The 19,760-nt window shown below is 55.6% G+C and overlaps 1 protein-coding gene across 1 annotated transcript; it reads right to left on the reverse strand.

Annotated features, from left to right (window-relative positions):
- Positions 1 to 3,151: 3,151 nt before the first annotated feature.
- Positions 3,152 to 19,754, reverse strand: LAD1 (ladinin 1). The gene is made up of 10 exons (XM_029933144.1): positions 19,685 to 19,754; positions 10,422 to 10,559; positions 8,288 to 9,074; positions 7,673 to 7,777; positions 6,815 to 6,858; positions 5,352 to 5,424; positions 5,109 to 5,246; positions 4,490 to 4,576; positions 4,151 to 4,225; positions 3,152 to 3,815 (listed from the first exon to the last, which is right to left on the reverse strand). The coding sequence occupies exons 1-10, from the start codon at positions 19,720 to 19,722 to the stop codon at positions 3,810 to 3,812; spliced, it is 1,491 nt and encodes a 496-aa protein (XP_029789004.1). The 5' UTR covers positions 19,723 to 19,754; the 3' UTR covers positions 3,152 to 3,809.
- Between the last annotated feature and the right edge of the window lie 6 nt (positions 19,755 to 19,760).

The following is a 19,760-nucleotide window of genomic DNA, read 5'->3' on the forward strand; positions in this document are numbered from 1 at the left end:
GGCTTTCAGATAAAGCAGTAGACGACCATGATCTGCTAAACCTACTAGATGGTGACATACATAGACCGGGGCCCAGGGTGTTCTGTGGTCTGCTGGCATGGGTGTGTCCGCAGCCCCTAGCACAGTGCCCAGGACATCTTGCAGCTCAGTACATGATGGAAATGAAATGGAGGGGAATGGCAGGCCTGGTGCAGCCAAGCTCCCCCTCCCCCTCAGTGTCTCTGAGCCTTCAAGGCCTGTGTCCTACCTCTGAAGAAGGAACGCCCCCTCCTCCGAGCCAGGCTCACTCTGCCTATGTGCCCCTGAGCTCCAACCCCCCACCACCCCCTGCTCCCGGCACTTCCAGATCCTGCCCATCAGTGATGTACACTCTTGTCTGTTTCTCTGGGAGCAAAGAAAGCCAGTCTCCCCCTTCCGTGGCCTCCTCCACCCCAGCCTCACCATGTACCCATGCTTCCCAGTCCTGGACTGTCCTCTGTCCTGCTGCTTTGGGAGCTACGATGCTACACCAAAGGCCACCGTTCTTGAATGTTCTGCATGCAGGACTTGCACTCGCTGCTCACCCCCTCCGCTATGACTCAGCTGAAACTGTCTGCTCCTTGGTCCTCAGTGGCCTCTGAGCCCAATGATTTGATTCCCCACCTCCAGGCTTATCCCTGCCATGTGGTCCTCCATGCGGCCGGGAGATCTGTGTAGGGCAAGCTGAGGCCACATGCCTGCCAGTCAGCATCCGGGGGGAGAAGGACGACAGGGAAGCAAAGAGGCAGGTGGTGGGAGCAGACTGACAGAGGAACAGTGAGCGGCCAGGCTCTCTGGAGAGAGAGACGGAGGAAAAGCATCCTCATCCTGCTTCCTGTCTAGCCTGCAACAGCCCAGCCTTGCGCTGTGCCTTGGCCTGGAATCTGGAATTTAGGAATTGCTGGTCTTAAACCTTCCCTTAACTAGAGCCACTTTCAGTGGGTTACTGTTCCTTGTAAGCCCGACAATCCTTCAACCAGGCCATAATTTGTTTGCACAAATGCCTGGGAGAGGGACCTGGGCCCCTAAATCGCCACAGATCCCCATGGGAAAAATCCAGTAGGTTCTCAGTGTTCATGGACTCTGTGAGGCTTTTGCGCCCTGTTCTAAAGCAGGAATTTAATTCCGAGCATGGGGAGGCAGTCAGTCAGTGAGAAAGTCTAGCCCCTTTCCAGCAACCACGTCTTGGTACGGCAGGGCTGCTCCTGGCCTGCTGCAGATGCCCCTGTCCCTGCAGGCAGGTAGATGGCAATAACGGCCGCAAGGACGAGGAGATGCGGGGATGGTCCTCACCCAGAATTTTACTGGAAGAAGCGTATGCTGGACACTGCTTGCAAATGTAAGAGCCAAGAGAGCAGGCCATGTGTGAGGTCCCGAGGCCATTAGGGCAGGAGAGCAGCCGGGGCCAGGCGTGGGGTGTGGGGGGGGAGGAGCACCTGCTCTGTCTCCAGAGGGCTCTCAAGGTCACCTCCTCCCAGAGGCTTCCCCTGTCTGCTCAGACAGCCAGTCACTGCCGTGCTGCACTTTGTCCTCATACCCACACACTGAAGTCATCTTGTACTTGTACGTACATTTGTCTCCTTGTTGGGGAGCTGACCCCCGGACAGGAAGGAGGTTACGGCCTTTGTGTGGGGGATCCATGAATGCTAGGCACAGGGAGTCACAAGGTTGTGTCCCCCAACACTCTGCCCTGCAGTCTGCAGTCTGTCCTTGATGGTCACCCCCAGAGAGGGTGCACAGCTGCCAGGACCTCCCCCCCAGACACCCAGGACCAAGCCAGCCCCCTCAGTCTCCACTCAGGGCTCTACTCTGGAAGGTTCCTGGGAGCCTCTCCCAAGAAGTCTATGTGAGGACAGCTCTTGCCTGATGGACAAATTCTCCGGCCAGGGGACTTTCCAAAGTTTAGAATAGACCACGCAGAAGTCTTTAGGTCCCTGTTGGAACCCAGAGTTCCCAGCAGGTCCTTTGAGTCTCCAGGCAAAGCTCATCACACTCCTCCCCCGGCCCTGGTTTCGTCCAGCAGTGGGGAGTGAGGAGGGCTAAGCCTGTGGGCCAGGAGGCAGAAGAGAGGAGTGGGTCTGGGGTCTTCCCTCTCAGGAAGTGAAGAGGCCTGGGGGTCCCAAATCCCTCCGCAGCCTGCCTTAGCTCCCCCCACCTGAGGGGAGGGGCAGTGGGGTGCAGGGCAGAGCCTCCACATCCCACCATCCCTCACTCAGTGCAAGCACGGGACCAGCCACAGGAGACCCACTGGCTGAAGATGGGCCAGCCTGGGGTCACTGGGAGGTCTGCACAGATGGGGCCCTGAGGGCCTTCTGTCCCCTAGACCACAGGACCCAAGATAGGAGCCCTCACTCCCAAGCACAAAGGCTGGGACAAGGTCCCTGGCTGGCTACTTCAGCCCCACAAGCTATAGGAACTGGGGCCTGATGATGCCCTTAAGGGCTGTGTTCTGAGAAGCCCTGGAGTTTTCCAGGTATGTTTGCAGGCAGGGGACAGAGAGGAAGGGGGCAGGGCTCTGCCCTTATTCTCCCCCACATCCCTGGCTGGTTCTGGGTAAAACCAGAGCAGTCCGGAAGAAGAGTTCTAATGACGTTCAAATGAAAAACTAATTAAATAAATAAATGTGTGTGTATGTGTATATATGTGCATGTATAGTATATAAGTATATATGTATATGTGTGCATATGTGTATTTGTATGTGTATAGTACACCATATATGTGTGAGACATGTGTGTACGTGTATGCATATGTACATACATGTGCACTCATGCACACACATTTTTTTTTTAATTACAGCCTTAGAGGGTTTGACAGCACCAGATGACTTTCTGAGTTTGGTTTGTCTGAGATTCCCTGAAAGCTCAGCATTCCCCAAGCCCACATGGGCCATGAAGCTGGTGAATGGAGGACTGGATTCTGGGAGAGAGCGTTTGGGAAAGTGTGGCAGCAGGCCTGGCACTGTAATGTGGCAGTTCTGCCCTCCACCACGTCATTACGCTAGAATAGGGTGGCGACCCCCCCTTAACGTGCGGGGGGAAAATGACAACAGGCCCCGTCCCTCAATCCAGTCATGACAGCCCTCTTCACACACCGCAGATGATCCCGGCTCAGAAGCAGATCTTTCAGGAAGGAATCCATTTTTAAGGTTATTATTAGTCACTTACACCTGAGAGTGAATGAGTTTATCAGACCTTTCCTGAGAGCAGCTTTTTCAGAAGGAGGGTGAAGGGGTGCAGAGAAAGGCGCTGGGCTCCTGCCCAGAGCAGCAGGCCCAGGAAGCAAGAGGAGAACAAAGCAGGGAGATGAGGCGCTCGGAAGACACAGTGCGACGGGCCTCAGCAAGCGCGAAGCAGGCCCCAGGGGCTGAGGTGCATAAGTCCGGGCCTCAGTGAGGGACATCACAGGCACATGCGGCACCTGCTGGAGGCAGGTCACAGAGGCGACCCTGAGGTTCTTCAGAGACAGTACCGCCCTGACCCTGGACATGAGTGGGAACTAGAAGCCATCTCTGGACAGGATGTGGCAGCCATGCGGTGCTGACAAGAACCAACACCATGCCCTGGGCTGATGGTGGGTCCTGGGATCTGTGGTGCCTGCAGTGGGGGGAGAAGGTGCCAGGGCACACCTGCCCCCCAGATGCTGGGCTGGGCAGGAGCCTCGACACTCCCGGTCCCAGGTCCAGAGGCAGAGAGGGGGCAAGGGCAGTGAGAGACAGGAATGCTGCTGGAGACAGGGCCTGAGGGAGGGCCCCTGAGATGCAGACTTGCTTGTCTGTCCCCGCAGAGGGCTCGTCACACCTGTGGGGCAAAGGTTTGTCAGAAAAAACAAGCAGGTTCCTAGAGCTGGGAGGGAAAGGGGGTCTTTGGACAGGAAGGGGTCCTTTGCCCAAGGCCCACACACACCAGAGACCCCAGACCTGCTGGTTGACGGGTGGAGGGGCTTTGCAAAACTGCAGGAAAAGCAAAGCCAGTTCAGGGGTTCACCCAGCATTCTCAAGTTTGGGTCCAACAAGCCTGAGAGCAGAACCAAGGTATTCTGGGTACTAGACTGTACAGCTGGAGGCCAATTAGTGTGTCCATAGGGGCAGGGGGGTGGAGTGTCCCCAGGGCCAGCTCCTCTCTACCCCTCTCACCTCAGCATCCAGAGAGGAATCTGCTTTCTTTCCCCACTGGGCTCTCCTGGTGGCTGCCGGCTCTTTCCGCACCTCCTGGTTTAGGACATCAGGGTTGGGTGGGGGAGATCCCAAGACCAACTGCAGAGGGGCTTGGGATCTCCAGGCCCATCCCCTTCCTGAAAGGGAAGACCCCAGGCCCACTCCTCTCCTCTGCCTCCTGGCCTACAGGCTTAGCCCTCCTCACTCCCCATGTTCTCCACTGCTAGAGCACCTCTCTCTCAGGTCTGCCCCTTCTCTGGCCCAGGTCATTCTACCACAACGGTCTGTAGCACGAGATCTCAGGGAGCAACAAAGTACCTGGGGGTTCTGATCTCCAGACTCTTGGGTCCTGCTGATCCACAGGTTGAGCCGTGATGTCACAAGCCCTGAGAGCCTCATGTTCTCCTGAAACGAAAGGCTTGCATCTCAGGGCTGAGGGCCGCTGGCAACAGGACAGGACTTTCAGAGGTCCTGGCACAGGGACATGATTCTACCTCACTCCCATATCCACCTAGCCCCTGCCACATATGCCCCAGAAGGCCCCCGACCTTCCCCCCGGGAATGCCGCACACCGCTAGAGAGACAAGACTTATGAATTGCAACTCCAGTCAACAGCGGGTTCTGCCAAAATGGACATGAGAAAACACGGGGCTTTCTTTTTGAGACAGAGCGAGTGGGAAGGGGTGGAGAGAGAAGGGGACAGAAGACCTGAAGCAGGTTCTGTGCTGACAGCACAAAGTCCAATGTGGGCCCTGAACCCACAAACCGTGAGATCACGAAATGAACCAAAGTTGGATGCTCAACTGACTGAGCCCCCCACCCAGCCCCCAGCACCCCAGAAAACACAGAGCTTTCTAGTATTGCCAGGGTCAGGTTCTGCATCTGGAGGCCTTGGGCCTAGTCAGACTGAAGACACCAGCTAGGCCTGAGCCCTCACCTTCCGGCTGGAGGCTGGTTCTGCTCGGCTCTGGCCCCCCAGCTCCTTCTCAAAGAGGTGGCGCTTGCTGGCTACACCCACAGGAGCCACAAAGAACTCGGTGCGGGAGGAGCCTGGAGACTTGACTGACTCTGATCTCTGGAAAGAGAGAACACCGATGGCTGACGCATGAGGGTGAGGTGCACAGACCACACCTAGCACGCTCATCAGGTACCCCGGGCCCTCCACGAGAGCCCTGCCCACCTGAATAGCCGTGTGGTATCTCTCCAGCTTCTCGCCCAACTTGACCGTGCTGGCCGGGAGCCTCATGCTGGCGCTGAAGGACGGGAGGATGGGACAAAGCAGGTGAGACGTGTGCGCCAGGCCTGCCTGGACCCTGAACAGTACCCGCCCACCCTTCTAGCAACGAGAAGATGGCCTCCATCACCGAATGAGACTATAATGACTTGGTCAAAGTGAAAAACTACAGGAAAAGTCCAGGGACTTCTGTCACATTCCCCGGTCACATTCCACTCAGCAGGACACCCCTAGGATCAGAAATATCGGCCATTTCTCCCCCATTCTTGTCACTGGACCTCACACACACCTCCTGAATCTCCTTGCTCTCTACCTTCCCCAGCACTGTGGTCCCCTCCCCCACTCCCTCTGCTGGCCACCCCAAGCTCTCCCCTGCTGCCACCAGACCACTGCTACCCCCAAACAAAGTCCAACCTATCCTACCAGCTCCAACCTCTCAGGCCACAGGGCAAGGACCAAACTCTCCGACACAGCATACAAGGCTCTCACGGTCTGGTCCCCGGCTCCCTTCCTGACACCAGAATCCACCCCACACCCCGCCCCCCCAGCCCTCCCCACCCCAGTTAACTAGATACCTCACGCTTTTCATATTCTGGGCTTTTACTTGGGCTGTTCCCTCTATTTCAAGTCCCATTCAGAAGCCAACTGCTCTGTGATGTATTCTCCAGCTCCAGCCACTTTGGGGCTATATTCCTCTCCCCGCACCTCCCTGCGGCAGGGGTGGGGGTGGGGGGGGTGCCTCTCGAAGTTTAATAGTCTGACATGAGGTGCTGGAGAGTGGCAGCCCTGTCTCACTCACATGCCTACCCTGTGTCCCCACCGTTGCCCCAGGCCTAGCCTGGGACAGTTGGCCTCCACCAGTGTTTAGGGGTAGGTGGACGCAGCACGAGTGTGTGGAATCCCTCATGCTTGAGCACAACTGTTTTTCAGACCACATTTCAGCTTCATTTTTCCAAACCACAGTCCTTGAACTACTTGCATCAAAATTACAGGGCACGGGGATGGTTGTGGAGCATGCGGACTTCCAGGCCCCCTTGAGTCAGGTCTGCTAAAAGTAGTGACTTCCCCTCCCCTGCACTGCTCGTGGTCCTCCTCCAGGAAGGCCCTCCTCCCCCTCCCCACACCAACTTCCTCCCCATTCAAAGCCCCATCCAAGCCCTGCCTCATCTAAGAAGCCATCCCTGTCCCTGCCCCCTCCCCTCTCTGTTCCATCTCACTGGGCCCTGGGCCCTCAGGCCCTCATGTCAGTCCAGTGTCCCCGCAGGATCGGGAGCCCTGGCCGAGGACTGCACCTCCCACCAGGGGCTCTATGGCACAGCCTGGCATAAGGAATATGGGTGGCAGACACTCAGCAAACACAGACCGAACATGACCAGATCAGACAAAGCCAAATCCTCCAGGCCCCTGACCTGCGCGTTAAGGTTGTTTCTGAGTTGTCTTTCCTGGAGTTCATCTGAAACAAGAAAGAGAGGCTCTGATGAGTGACAGTCCCCAGGAGGCCACGGCTCTCCTTTACAAAAGGGCTCAGCTCTCTGAACACTTCCTCCTCCTCCTACCCCCAACCAAACCTCTGTTAAAGACCCTCCTCTGGTTCTAGGAGACCCACCTAGACCACCAGGCCAGGTCAGAAGCCCCTCCCCGGACCCCACCACCACCAGCTCAGCCATCTGTTTTCCTGTCTGCCTCCCCACTACTCAGGAGCCCTGACCAGCCCTGATCAACATCAGGAGTCCAGCCTCCTCCTCAGGGCCTACCACACATCAGAGGCACAAAGCACAGTCTGTCAAAAATGAGTGAACCGCCCAGTGAACCAAGGAATTAAGAGTTAATTATCAGAGGGCAAAAGGAGAGTCCTCAGTCCACACCACTTGTACTACTGGGGCAGAGGCAGAGCAGGGAGCACTTGGAGAGCCCCACTGCTCTTGGCCCCTACACGTCCCGACTGCGCAAGCCTCCTGGGTGAGATCAGGACCTGATGAAGGCAGGCGTGGGGTCCCTGCCACTGTGTGGTGCCCTCTTCCTGCAGCTCTGACCTTGTCCGCTAGGTGGGGCTGCTCAGTCTCATCCATACCCACCCTCTGGGTCATTAACTGTCTCCTTCACTTAATCCAAATCATCTGCTCTTGGCCCCCCAGTGGGAATCCAAAACCTCTCACTATCCAAAGGATCCGCTTGATATCTAACCAAGGCCCCAGTGCTGTGACAGATGCCGGTTTCCCCAGCTTGCCCTCCAGTGGACGAGAGACAAAGGTACCCTGGGCTCTCACCCGAAAGGAGATGGTCCTGGGGCTGGAGCGTTTGAGGGAGCTGCTGTAGGTGGCCTGAGTGGGTGAGTGTGTATCCACCTCTTCCACCTTGCTGGGGATTTTCACCTGGATGGAGCGGGGGAGTGTCACACAGGAGGTCAGAGTAGCCAAAGCCCAAGCTGCCATGGGGACCCCATGTGGCCTGGCTCATCCCAAGAGCTGCAGGAGGAAGAGGGGAAAAAAACAGCCCTGCCCCTCTGCCTCTGCTTTGCAGATGATGGACACAGTTTCACGGGGCCAGGCCACCAGGCAGAAGTTTCCAGCAGGACTTCTGCAGGGACATGAGGCTTCCCCAAAGTCTGCTGGTGTCCTGAAATCCAGGCCCTGGGTAACAGTTGGGTTCGGGGTAGCAGGTGCTGCCTAGCAACACAGTGGATGCCCTTTTCAGCAGCCAACAGCCTGCCCTTGCCTCAGTGTGCCCTATTCGGACAACAATTGGAAGCAGGTTGGGAGAGAGGAAATTGCCAAATCCAGTCCCATGGTGAGAGGGACAGGAGACAGCAAGAGAGCCAGAGACCACCCGGGGCGGGGTGAGAGGGGCCTGTGCAGGGATGGGAGGGGCGGGGCACTGCCAACCTGGAGTGTGATGGGCGGGAGGCGGGAAGCCACAGTCGGAGGGTCTGGCACCTCCTGCTCTCCCAGCTCTGCCAAGGATGGCGGGCTCTTCTCAGAGCGGGCACTTCCCCTCTGCTCCGTGGTGGTGGGCTGGCTCCCCCCAGAAGCCAGCCGCCCCCCTGCCTGGGGCTGCCCTGAGGCTGCCACCGTCTTTGGAGCCAGCTTTGTCTCTGCACCCGAGGTCTTCTCCGACACCAGAGACTTCTCAAAGAGCTGCGCTTTCTCAGAAACCAGTCTCCTTTCTGAGTCTGATGTCTTTCCTGGAGACGGCAACTTCTCAGAGACGCTGGTTTTTTCTAGAATGTACATCTTCTCTGAGATGGCTCTCTTCACTGACACAGAAGTTTTCTCAGGTCCCGGGGCCTTCTCCAAGATGGAGGTCTCCTCTGAGGCCAGTCTCTTTCCAGGGGCTACTGTCTTCTCTGAGACCCCCTTCTTTCCACCTTCTGCCTCTTGGCCCACCAAGCTTTCCTCCTCCCTGGCCCAGGGGCCTCGCTGCTCTCGCCTCAGTCTCCGGCGAGGAGACAGTTCCGCCTCCTTCCTGGGCACGAGGGGCTGCTGCCTGGCCTGCCCGGAGCCAGAGCTGTCCCCTCCCTCCTCTGCCTGCAGCTGGACAGGGGCCTGCACCGCCTGCTGCCTCTGCCTCCGCTCCTGCCGTGTCCTGAGGATGGCCTGGCTGTCCTCGTCCTCCTCTCTAGGGGCTGCGGTCTGTGGCTTGGGCACCTCCACCTCTTCCACACTGGGCAGTCTAGGCCAGAAGATGGGAGATGGGGTGGGAGATAAGAATCAGAGGCTATCAGAGATGGGAGAGACCCTGGGGTGGACCTGACCCAACGGACATGCTTCCTGGGCCACCAGGGAGGGGTGAGGAAGTAGAGCCCTGGCCTCCCCTCCTCACCCTACCGCTATCACTTAAATAAAGATCACTTCTATCTGCTTTACACATTGGGATTCCGTGAAATAATTTGCACAATGAATACCATGTTTTTAAAAAGTTTATAAACCTCTATATGGTCCAGCTACCTATGTTGAGACCCAATCAACAAACACTGACTGAACAACCACTTTGTGTGTGCCAGGCCCCGTGCTGGGCAGTGGATGTCAAAAGGAATCAATGCAGTGCTCGCCCACTTGGAGCTTGGATCGGGACCAGAGACGTTCAGGGATTTGTCAAGGTCACACAGATGATCAGTGGTGGGGCTGAGAGGAGCATCCCGCCCCTGACACACCAGCCTGCACTCCCATTAGTCACGTGGCTGCCAGGCCTTGGCAGTGGCCACAGAAACTAGCACAGCCTGGGATGCACACCCTGTTCCCCCTTTTCTCGGGGACCCTCGGGAACACGAGCCACCTGAGAGGACTGTCCAAAACCTGTAGCACCTGGCCTCCAGCAAAAGGAAATTCTTTTCTTTCCTCATCACCCTGCTCTCCATGGGAACTGGGGCAAGTTAATTCACTGTCTGGGCCTCCTGGGTGAAATGTCACTCATTCCAGGTGACTTCCCAGCACAGCCCCCGGCACACAGGGACCTCCTTTCCCTCATAACCCTAAAATCCAGGCAGCAAGAGTAGGCACCGTGTCCCTCCCCTCAGAAGGGAATCATGGAGTTCTGGGTTACAGGGAGCAGCCTGGAGTGTGGAAAGAGCTGAGCCACAGATCGACCTGAGGAAAAGTCTGGCTCTGCCAACCTTAGGCACGTGATCTCGGCAAGTCACCTGTGTGCTCTTTGACCCAGTTTCTCCATCTGTAAAATGGGTTAATGATACCTCTCTCTTGGGAATATTGTAAGGATTAAGTGCATTCTATCCGTCAAACGTGCAGCAAAGTATTGGCTCATGGATAGCATCAACGCATAGACGTGATCCTGGTTCTGAAGAGGGTGGAGGCTGGCAGCGTTGCGGAGGGCCTGGGGAGGGTGAAAAGCTTGAAGCTCATCTGCGGACCCTTCATCTCATTCCCTATGGGCAAGCCAGACTTGTTGTACTTGGTCTGTCTGGGGCAGCTAAGTCCATCCGGGTCACATGAAATAGGGAAACGGTGCCTGGTCCGTCCCCTGCCTCGTCCCCTGCCTCGTCCCCCTCCCTGACCCGAGCACCTCTGGGCAGCCGGTGTGTCTCCATTCTGGGCGATCTTGGGGTCCTCGTCGTCCGTGGTGGAGCTCAGATTCCGGTGCCGCCGCCGGCGCTCTCGCTCCTGTTCCTCCTCATCTTCCAGGGTCCACTGCCTGGCCAGGCTGGGGGAGGGGGAGGGCGTCAGTGCTGCGCAGGCAAGACTCCGGGGTCCCCAGACACCTGTTCCCAGGCCAGACCCCAGCAGGGGCTGGGAGAAGAGACTAAATACCCTCCAGACCTGGGCTGTCTGTGGGTCATTACAGCACACTTGAAACATGGCTGGGCTGAAATGAGACAAGCTAGAAGTGTAAGTTACACATGTATTCCCAAGACGTAACATGAAAAACAGAATGCAGAGCATCTCGTTCGTAATTATGCTTATTGGGGCGCCTGGGTGGTTCAATCGGTTAAGTGTCCAACTTCAGCTCAGGTATTGATCTCTTGGTTCATGAGTTTGAGCCCCACATCAGTGCAGAGCCTGCTTCAGATCCTCTGTCTCCCTCACTCTCTGCCCCTCTCTCTCTCTCTCTCTGTCTCTCTCTCTCTCTCAGAAATAAACTAACATTTAAAAAGTAATAATAATTCTGTATATTGATTACACATTGAAATAATATTTTGGATATACTGGGGTAAATGAGACATTATTAAAATTAATCATGTTTCTTTTCACTTTTTTAGTGCGTCTAATAGAAAATTTACTATTTGAAACATGGTTCATATTTTCAAGTAAACGTGGGTCGCCTGGGTGGCTCAGTCGGTTGAGTGTGCGGCTTCAGCTCAGCTCATGATCTCACGGTTCGTGGGTTCGAGCCTCGCATCAGGCTCTGTGCTGACAGCTAGCTCAGAGCCTGGAGCCTGCTTCAGATTCTGTATCTCCCTCTCTCTCTGACCCTCCCCTACTCACGCTATCTCTCTCCGTCTCTCAAAAATAAAAAACAAACAAAAAATTTTTTTTAAACATAAAAGAAGAAAATAAATTTATAAAAAAAATTTTTTTTCAAATAAAGGCACCGTAAGGATCTGGGTTGGACCAGAGTTTCTTATCCCGGGCACTGCTGAGATTTCAGCCGGATAACTCCATGGGCAGGGGCTGTGCTGAACTGTAGGATGTGGAACCCACCAGATGCCTTAGCACCACTCCCCAGTTGTGACAACCAAAAATGTCTCCTGACTTTGCCCTGTCCCCTGGGGCACCCTGGATGATGAACACTGGGTTAGACTTGAGCTCTGCAATCCAGAGTGGGAATGTGGGGCCTCCCTGTTGAGGGGTGACTAGGAACATGGGAGGGAGGGCACGGTTCTGCCTGAAGGAGGGAGATATACTTGGCAAGTTCCTTTTTCTTTCTGGTCCTGGATTCCTAGATAATATTCATCAGTGGACAATCACAGAGAAACTTTCTTAGAGGTTCCAACAACCCTGGGATTTCTCAGCTGTTCAGAATGGGGAGACTCACAAATAAAGGCAGTTACGCCTGGAATAGATTCCGATATCCGCTTCCTTTCTCAGGAGCGCTTTGAGCCTGTCTCACCTTCTAGACCCAGCTTTCACTTGTCAGGGAGCAGGGGGACTCCGTACACTCTACTCTGGGCTCCTGCAGTTGCCCTGCATTCACAGGACCCAATCAGCACGCTCACAGTGGGTCACCCACCCACCTACCCGCTTCCTTCCTCATTCACCGTCTGCCCATCTAGCCGCCTGTCAATCCAAGCAGCCCTCCACCTAGTCACCCCCCCATTTCCCTGCCCAATCCCACCCCCCACCAATCATCTTTAGCCACCTGCCCTGCCATCCCCCCCACCTCCCTGCCAGCCCACCGCATCTTCCATCCACCCACCCTTCCATCCCAACCAAAGAGCAAATTCATCTCTAAGCAACTGTGATAGGCCAGCTAATTAGCAACTGGAGGGTGCACAGAACAAGGCAAAGTCCCTGCCCTAAAGACACCTACTATCTAGTGAGGAAGAAAAGCGTGTCCACCAAAAACTTGCCCAACCAAAGCCCAGAATTGTTCTGCAGGGGAGAGAGTGATTGCTGTAGGCCAAGATTATCAGGAAAGGCTCACAGACGAGACAGAACCTGGGCTAGACCCAGGTGGCAGACAGGATTTCAACAGAGATGACAGAGGGCTGGGGAGAACCTGGCAGTCCTGGCAGGAGGAGGGCCTGAGCAAGCCTAGAAGTTAGAGGGAGGGGGGCTGGTGGAGCAGAAGACGTGCCTCACCCAGAGGCCTGTGAGAAAGTTTGGGCTGGGAGCAGCACGGCCCGAGAGTCAGCAGAACGAGCCCTCTCTGGCCTTCCTGTGACTCCCCCAGTGCTACGTGGGGCCCTGCAGACAGGAAGAGTCTAGAAAAAGGCCTTCTTCTTCCCTCTCAGAGTTACTGACAGGCCTTCCCTTTGCCACTGTCAGGTGTCAAACCTGTTCTCCCAGCCTATCCTGCTGTCCAGCCCTATTCCTTCTGGGCCTCTTCCCCTCCTGCAGAGTATCACCCTGCAGCCAAGACTCAACCGAAGGAACAGATGTGTTTTTTTGAAAAGAAAGTCATCCAAATGCATGAATTTTGCAAACAGAATTGCATACAAAAAGCATCTACCGGAGCCTCCAAGGAAAGCTTCCTCAAGGCAGCCTTTTGTCAGGCTGAGTCTACCCCTCCTCCCCTGGGGCACACACATCCCACTTTCCTCTTCCTCCCTTTTCCTTCCTAAAATGAGGAGGAGCCACATGATGGGTCCCATCTGGTTTTCTCAGTCCAACATCGTGTTGATGCAACATTCACCAAACAAATGTTTTTTGAGCACCAATGACAGGCCAGGTATAGTTCCAGGGATCGGGGTGCGACAGAGGAGGAGATGGACTGGGCTCTTCTGTGCATGGAGCACGTGTTACAGGGGGCCGAGCAGTCAGTGAGCAAGGAAACGAGATGTAAACAAAGCGACGTCAGCAAGGGACACAGAACAAGAGAACTAGGTAAGCGGTAAGTGAGAGACGATGACTGGGTGGGGAAGGCCCTCTGCGAAGAAGCCAGAGGAGCTGGATCTGGCGGCAAGGTGGCCCAGGAAGAGGGCACAGCCCACAGCTGGCTGTTTGGGGGAAGGGAGACCCAGAATCAGAGTGTGGCCCACAGGGAGCCTGGACAGGGAGGAGAGGCCAGAGAAAAGGCCTTCATAGACCAGGGAAAGGATGTGGGTTGTACTCAAGTATGCTGGAGAACCACTGGATAGTTTTACAGAGAGGAATGACATGACAATTTATTATTATTATTATTATTACTTCTGACTACTGAAGAAAAAGGAATTGAGGGTGTGAGGGAGGGGGGACACAAAGGAACCTGCTATTGCCCGGGTGAGAGCTAGGCTGGCTTGAACTTGGTGGTGATAGAGAGAAGGAAAAAGGAATGGATTGCGGACACATTTTGAAGACAAGACCAAAGTGGGGTTGTGGATGGGGATGATGGCAAAAGAAAAGAAGAAGAAACAAGGAAAACTAGATTTTTGGCCTGAGCAATTCCTGGTGCTGTTAGTAAAATGGGAAAGATCAGGGGAGGAAGGGGTTTAGGGAGATGTTGGGTGGCGGTGGGGGAAGGGAAAGTCCCGTTTCTGGCTTGTTTGGGGTGAGAAGACCCTCGTGCAAAGGGGACCGAGTCCGTCAGCTAGGGAGACTGGAGGGCAGAGTGCAAACCTGGAGGGAGGAAGGAGGTCCTGTCCAAGACCCCGGGGCAGGGCGAGGGGACAAGAAAACCAGCACTGAATAGTGAGAAAAGATGTCTGGTCCAAGGGAAAGCATCCGGACACCTCGGGCCAGAGCCAGGCCACACCAGCCAGGGGAGAATAAGAGTCAAAACCGAGGAACCAGTGAGGACCAGCAACTTTCTGGAGAAACTTTCCTCAGAGAAAAGCAAATAAAAGGGGACAGTCGCTAGAGCAGAATGTGGACTCAAGAAATGATTGGTTTTTTTTAACATTCATTTATTTTTGAGAGAGAGACAGAGTGTGACTAAGAGGAGCAGAGGAAGAGGGAGACAGAGAATCTAAAGCAGGCTCCAGGCTCCTAGCTGTCAGCACAGAGCCCAACGCAGGCCTTGAACTCACAAACTGCGAGATCATGACCTGAGCCAAAGTCGGACGCTCAACCGACTGAACCACCTGGGTGCTTCTCAAGGAATGATTTTTTTTTAAACATGTTATTTTACTTTATTATTTATTTATTTATTTTCAGAGATACAGCGTGAGCAGAGCAGGGGAGGGGCAGAGAGAGAAGGAGACACAGAATCTGAAGCAAGTTCCAGGCTCTGAGCTGTCAGCACAGAGCCCGATGAGGGGCTCAAATTCACAAACAGCAAGATCATGACCTGAGCTGAAGTCAGACGCCACCCAGGTGCCCCAGGAATGATTTTTTAATTGAGGTATAATTTATATACAATAGATGCACATCAAGCTTTGTTTTCTTTTTAAAGACAGGCAAAGGAAGGAGAGTGGAGAGGGTATGAGAAGCTCGGGAAGAAAGTGTGAAGATGTTGTCCTGTAGGGAGAGGAGACATCACGGGCAAGGGCATCTCTCATCTCCAGCATTCCACGCCCCCCCCCCCCCCCCCCCCCCCCCCCCCCCCCCCCCCCCCGCCCAGTGCCCGGCACACGAGGGCCAATGAATGTGGAATGAAGAAGTACGACCACCAACCCTCAGAAGTGCAGGGCTCTCCTCCTCCCTGAGAACCGTGAACCTCAGTCTTGACAAAGAAGAGAACAAAGGGGGACAAATGCCGAGCTCCCCTGAGGGCAATCTGCCCATCTCTTAGGAGCCAGGCTCTGATGCCCTCCCATTCCTCAGCTGAAGTCGGTTCATAAGAGATCATCAATTCGTGTGTGGCAAATGAATGATCAACCTTCAGACACACAAAGCTCACAGGGGTCATGTGAAGGGCTATGGGAATCTTATTTAAAGTCTGAGGTCAAGGTCATAAGGCTATCATTAGAGCCCTTCTCCATCAGCCTTGGAAATACCAGCTTCATCTGACTTTCATCTGAGGCCATGTTTTCAGCTCTCTCCTTCTCTGGACTTACTCCCTCCCACTATGAACATTTGGGACAAGCTCTCACCCTCCAAAAGCTAAAGGATCCATCCACTGGGGAAAGTGCCCCGCAAAGCCGGAAGGTTTCCTCTCCTGACCACACCCAGCTGGGCTGGGCCAGAGCCTCTGGGATTCCTTGGTCCTGAGCAGCCACATTCCCACAGGCTCCTCTCAGCTCTGACGGCAACAGCTTATTTGTTTGTTCTCCAGTGGGGCCATATATGGAGTGTGATCTGCCAGAGCCTGGTCTCCTCAGAAGTGACTCACCCTCCCACTTTGCTCCCCAGGCCAGCCCTAGCCCTAAGGGGTCTCCAGGGCTCGAAGTGCAGGCGGTGGGGCCCAGGTGTCCTTGAATGTCCACCAGCTTTGTGCCATGACCCCACAGTTCACCCAAGGTGACTTGGTCATTTGCCTGCTGCTCATGAACCATGGGGCTGCCTTCAAACCCTGGCAAAACATGAATCGCTTCACCTTTACCACCTTCACCGCCACCCCGCTCCGGGGGGAGAAATGCTATTGCCAGTAACCTGCTATAAGATGAGAAAATGGATAGAATGGGAGGAAGGAGGTGCAGCGGTCAGTATCCATGAGGGGCCTCAGCAGGTATGGTTGTCAAAACCCCAAAATAAATAAATGGTAATGAAGGGCCTTAGGACAGTGGTTAACACTTAGCAGCACACAAATAGTTGTGGAATATGGTAAATAAGTCAATAAATAAAGGAATCAAGAAGCAAAGGTAGTAACATAGAAGTGCTTACTATAATTAATGCCAGGCACTGTTCTAAGCATTTTACAAATAACGTTGACATTAGACCTCACCAACAGCCCCGTGAGGAAAGGTGGTGTTATCCCCATTTCACAGATGAGGACATGGAAAGTCACTGGAACTAGTAACTTCCCCAAGATAGCCCAATTAATAAAAAGAAAAAAAAAATAACATTCTATTTTAGGTCAGCCTCTCACAAGCCTGTACCCTTAACCACAGGACCAAATGGCGGTAAAGGATGTGCTGGGAGGGCTGTCCCTAAGCCAGAGTGAGGCCCCACCTTCTTAAGAGTCCAACAGTGTGTATATTCTGAGGAAAGAGCAGGGGAGCCTGGGAGGGCCTCTGACCCAGTAGGCTTCTCCACCCGCGGACAGGCCAGAGCTCATGGTGCAGCCTGGGAGCAGAGGTTTGGGGAAGCCCCGTGGCCAACACATTGACCAGAGCCAGGCCCAGGATGGAACCTGGGTCCCACCATTGGGGGGTCCCAGTCACTCTCGCCACCTGATGCCACAGCCCTAGGAGGCTGCCCCACCACCCCCTCCTTTCCCACAATCCTTTCCTCTGCCTGCTGGCCTTCATTCAGAGACAACATCCCCGTCTTTGCCTCCATGGAGGACTGCTAACCCCCCCCCCCCCCCCCCCCCCCCCCCCCCCCCCCCCCCCCCCCCCCCCCCCCCCCCGATACTGGACTCACACTGCTGCTCTCGGCTGCTGCAGACCAGACAGAAGTTAGATCCTTAAAGAAGAGACCTCCTTCCGCACCCACCCCCTGCATCCCTGTCGCAGGGGGCCTCAAAACAAGCTTGAAAAATAGATCAAGGCTCAGCTGCTCTGGTTAAAGCAGAGGAAGGGTAGGAAGGCTGCTCCAGGGTAGAGCCCTGGGCCTCAAGGAGGAGCAGGATTTGCAAACCACTGAAGGCAGGAACAGCTGGGAGGTGCTGTAAGACTTTGGACCAATCTTCAACCCCTGAGGGCCACAGGTCTCTGGTTCTCCTGTGCACAACGGAGGGGTCACCACGGGTGGGCCCTGAAGTCCCTTCAAGCCCTGATGTTCTAGGGAGAGGTGTCAGGGGAGAAGGGGAGTGCAGTGCTGGGAGAGGGGAGGTCTGCTCAAGGCCCAGGTAGGGAAATGATTAACCACTGGCTGCTCAGTCTCAGACCCACCTCTCACCCCCTGCAGACAGGCCCCTCCCAGCCTCCACCCCGCCAGCCAAAGGAGGAAAGGACAGGCCACTAACCAGGGCGCCCTGCCAGCCAGCTCACCGCTGCCCCCATCCCAGGGCTGGAGCATCTGAATCTCTACTTCACACCAAGGACAGGCTGCAGGCTGGCCCTCCACTCCCCACCTGGAGCCACAAGGGTCCCGCCCTCACTGCCGTCCTCCCCAGCCTGGGAGACTGGTTGACAGTGACTCACAGCCCTTTCCCTCCTGCCCGCTGAGGCTTGTTGTTCACGCAGGGAGCAGAGAAGGAGCGGTCCTCTGCTCCAGGTGCCTCGCCAGGGTGACTGTTGGCAGCGGCTGTGTCTGCCCGCGGGGCTCTGCGAGGGCTGGGGCCAGCAGAGAGGGCCGGCCAGGGGCTCCTGTGGCAGAACTCCTTCTCCGGGGCGTTCCTGGCACTGACCCTGGACAGCCCGTGGGAACCCGGCCCTACCCCAGCAACCACATGTCCATCTGAGCAGTGGACAAGCTAAGACCAGACCCTGCTCCCATGTTTAACATTCTCATGGCCCAGCTGCCCACCCACCACACACACACACACACACACACACACACCCCATACATATCCAGGCATGCTCACCGACACAAAATCACATACAGCCCACCAGTCTGTGAGCTCCTGAGCAAGTGGTGTGTGCTTTGCATTGTTCACTCAGTGCCTTATACTGAGATCTTCGATAAACATTCACACCAAACAGACTCAGACTCCGAAGGCCCAAACTCAGCAACATAAGAACCTACTACCCCCACAGAGGCCTCCCCACCACACAGGCCATACACACACGCCCACACACACACTTGCATGCACACACACAAAAGCACACATCCATAGGCACAGATATGCCCACGCCTAGGAGAAAAGACACTCCCACATCAACCCTCATCCACACTGACCCACACGCAGAGTCCAAGGTCTGGACCCCCAAGCTCCACCCTCAGCACAGACCTTCCCTGGGTGTGTCCAACCTCCCAGGGCACTGAGTTCCTTCCATTCTCGGGACTTACTTTATCCCCTTTCTAGATCCCTTGGGCCCCTCCACCTGGGGACTTACGAGGCCACTGTGCTTCAGAGCAGGGTGAGGTCTTGAGGGTCTGAGGAGGTGGGCCCCCAGCCCTGGGGAGAAGAGACTGAGAAAACGGGAGAAGCCCTTCTGGAGGAAGGGGAAGGAGATTCTAGAGCACCGGAGCATGCCCGAATGCCCCCTTAATGGGGGAAGCCTGGGAAGGGTGCTGCTCAGCCCCTGCAGAGACTATGTGGCCTCCGTACCCAAATGCCCACCTGAGAGGGGCAAAAAAGGTCAATTTCTACTTGGCTACGGCCTGCAGGATCCAAGGAGTAGGAAGGAATGCAGCTCGGAGCTACTACATGGGCCTCCGTTTCCTCAAGAGCAAATGGATGTAGATGATGAGCAGGGGGAGAAGGAGGTAAAGATGCTCCTGTGAACACTTCTGAGCGGAGGTGCAGGGTAGCTTGGAGAGGAGTCACGGGGGTCACCAGCCACAATGAGGGGCGCTGCCTCCAGGACAACCCCCCAACACGGCAGTCTTATCTAACCCCAGCAGGATGTCCGCAGGCAGAGATGAGACACCCAGTTTCCTGACCCTTTGAGTGACCAGCCTACAAATAGAGACCGAGGCACAAAGGGGAACAGCAACTATCTTGGGGTGACCCAGCCCAGACACCACCCCAAAATGCCAAACTCAGAGTCTGCGCCTCATTAGTGGGAGGGAGGGTCTATCACCCTCGGGTCTCTATCCACTGATCCTTGTATTTTCGATCCTCCAAAGAAGTAGTGCTCCCTCTCCTCCTCCGCAAGAGGGGCTGAGGAACGCCTCCCCAGGGGCCCGCTCTCCCAGTCTCTCCCAGAGAAACGTGGCAGCCAGGGAGGCTTGTCTGGAAATGAGGTAGCTCTTGAACACCACCCCAAACCCCCAACGCGTCCCCGCAGGGGGTCATATTGACGAAGGCTCCCCCAAGCACTCTGCGTGTGGCCTCAGCCCCCAAGGGGAGGAAAGGAAACCGTGGGGGAGCGAGAACAGCGCTCTGTCACTTAAGAGGTCTCCAGTGTGACCCCAGTGCTGGCCCCCCTTACGGAGCAGCAGGATCAAAACTCGGAGCCCACATCCCGGGCGAGAAGGGGGGCGACCGGCGCGCGGAGGAGACCCCGGAGCGGCTCCCCGGCCCGCCGCGGCGCTCACCTGGACAGCCGGGACCAGTCCTTCCTGCTGACAGCCATGCCGCTGAGCCCGCGGGCCGCCGAGTGCGCGTGCAGGG

This window comes from Suricata suricatta, chromosome 3 (assembly GCF_006229205.1).
Source record: "Suricata suricatta isolate VVHF042 chromosome 3, meerkat_22Aug2017_6uvM2_HiC, whole genome shotgun sequence".
In the NCBI taxonomy this organism is placed as follows: Eukaryota; Metazoa; Chordata; class Mammalia; order Carnivora; family Herpestidae; genus Suricata; species Suricata suricatta.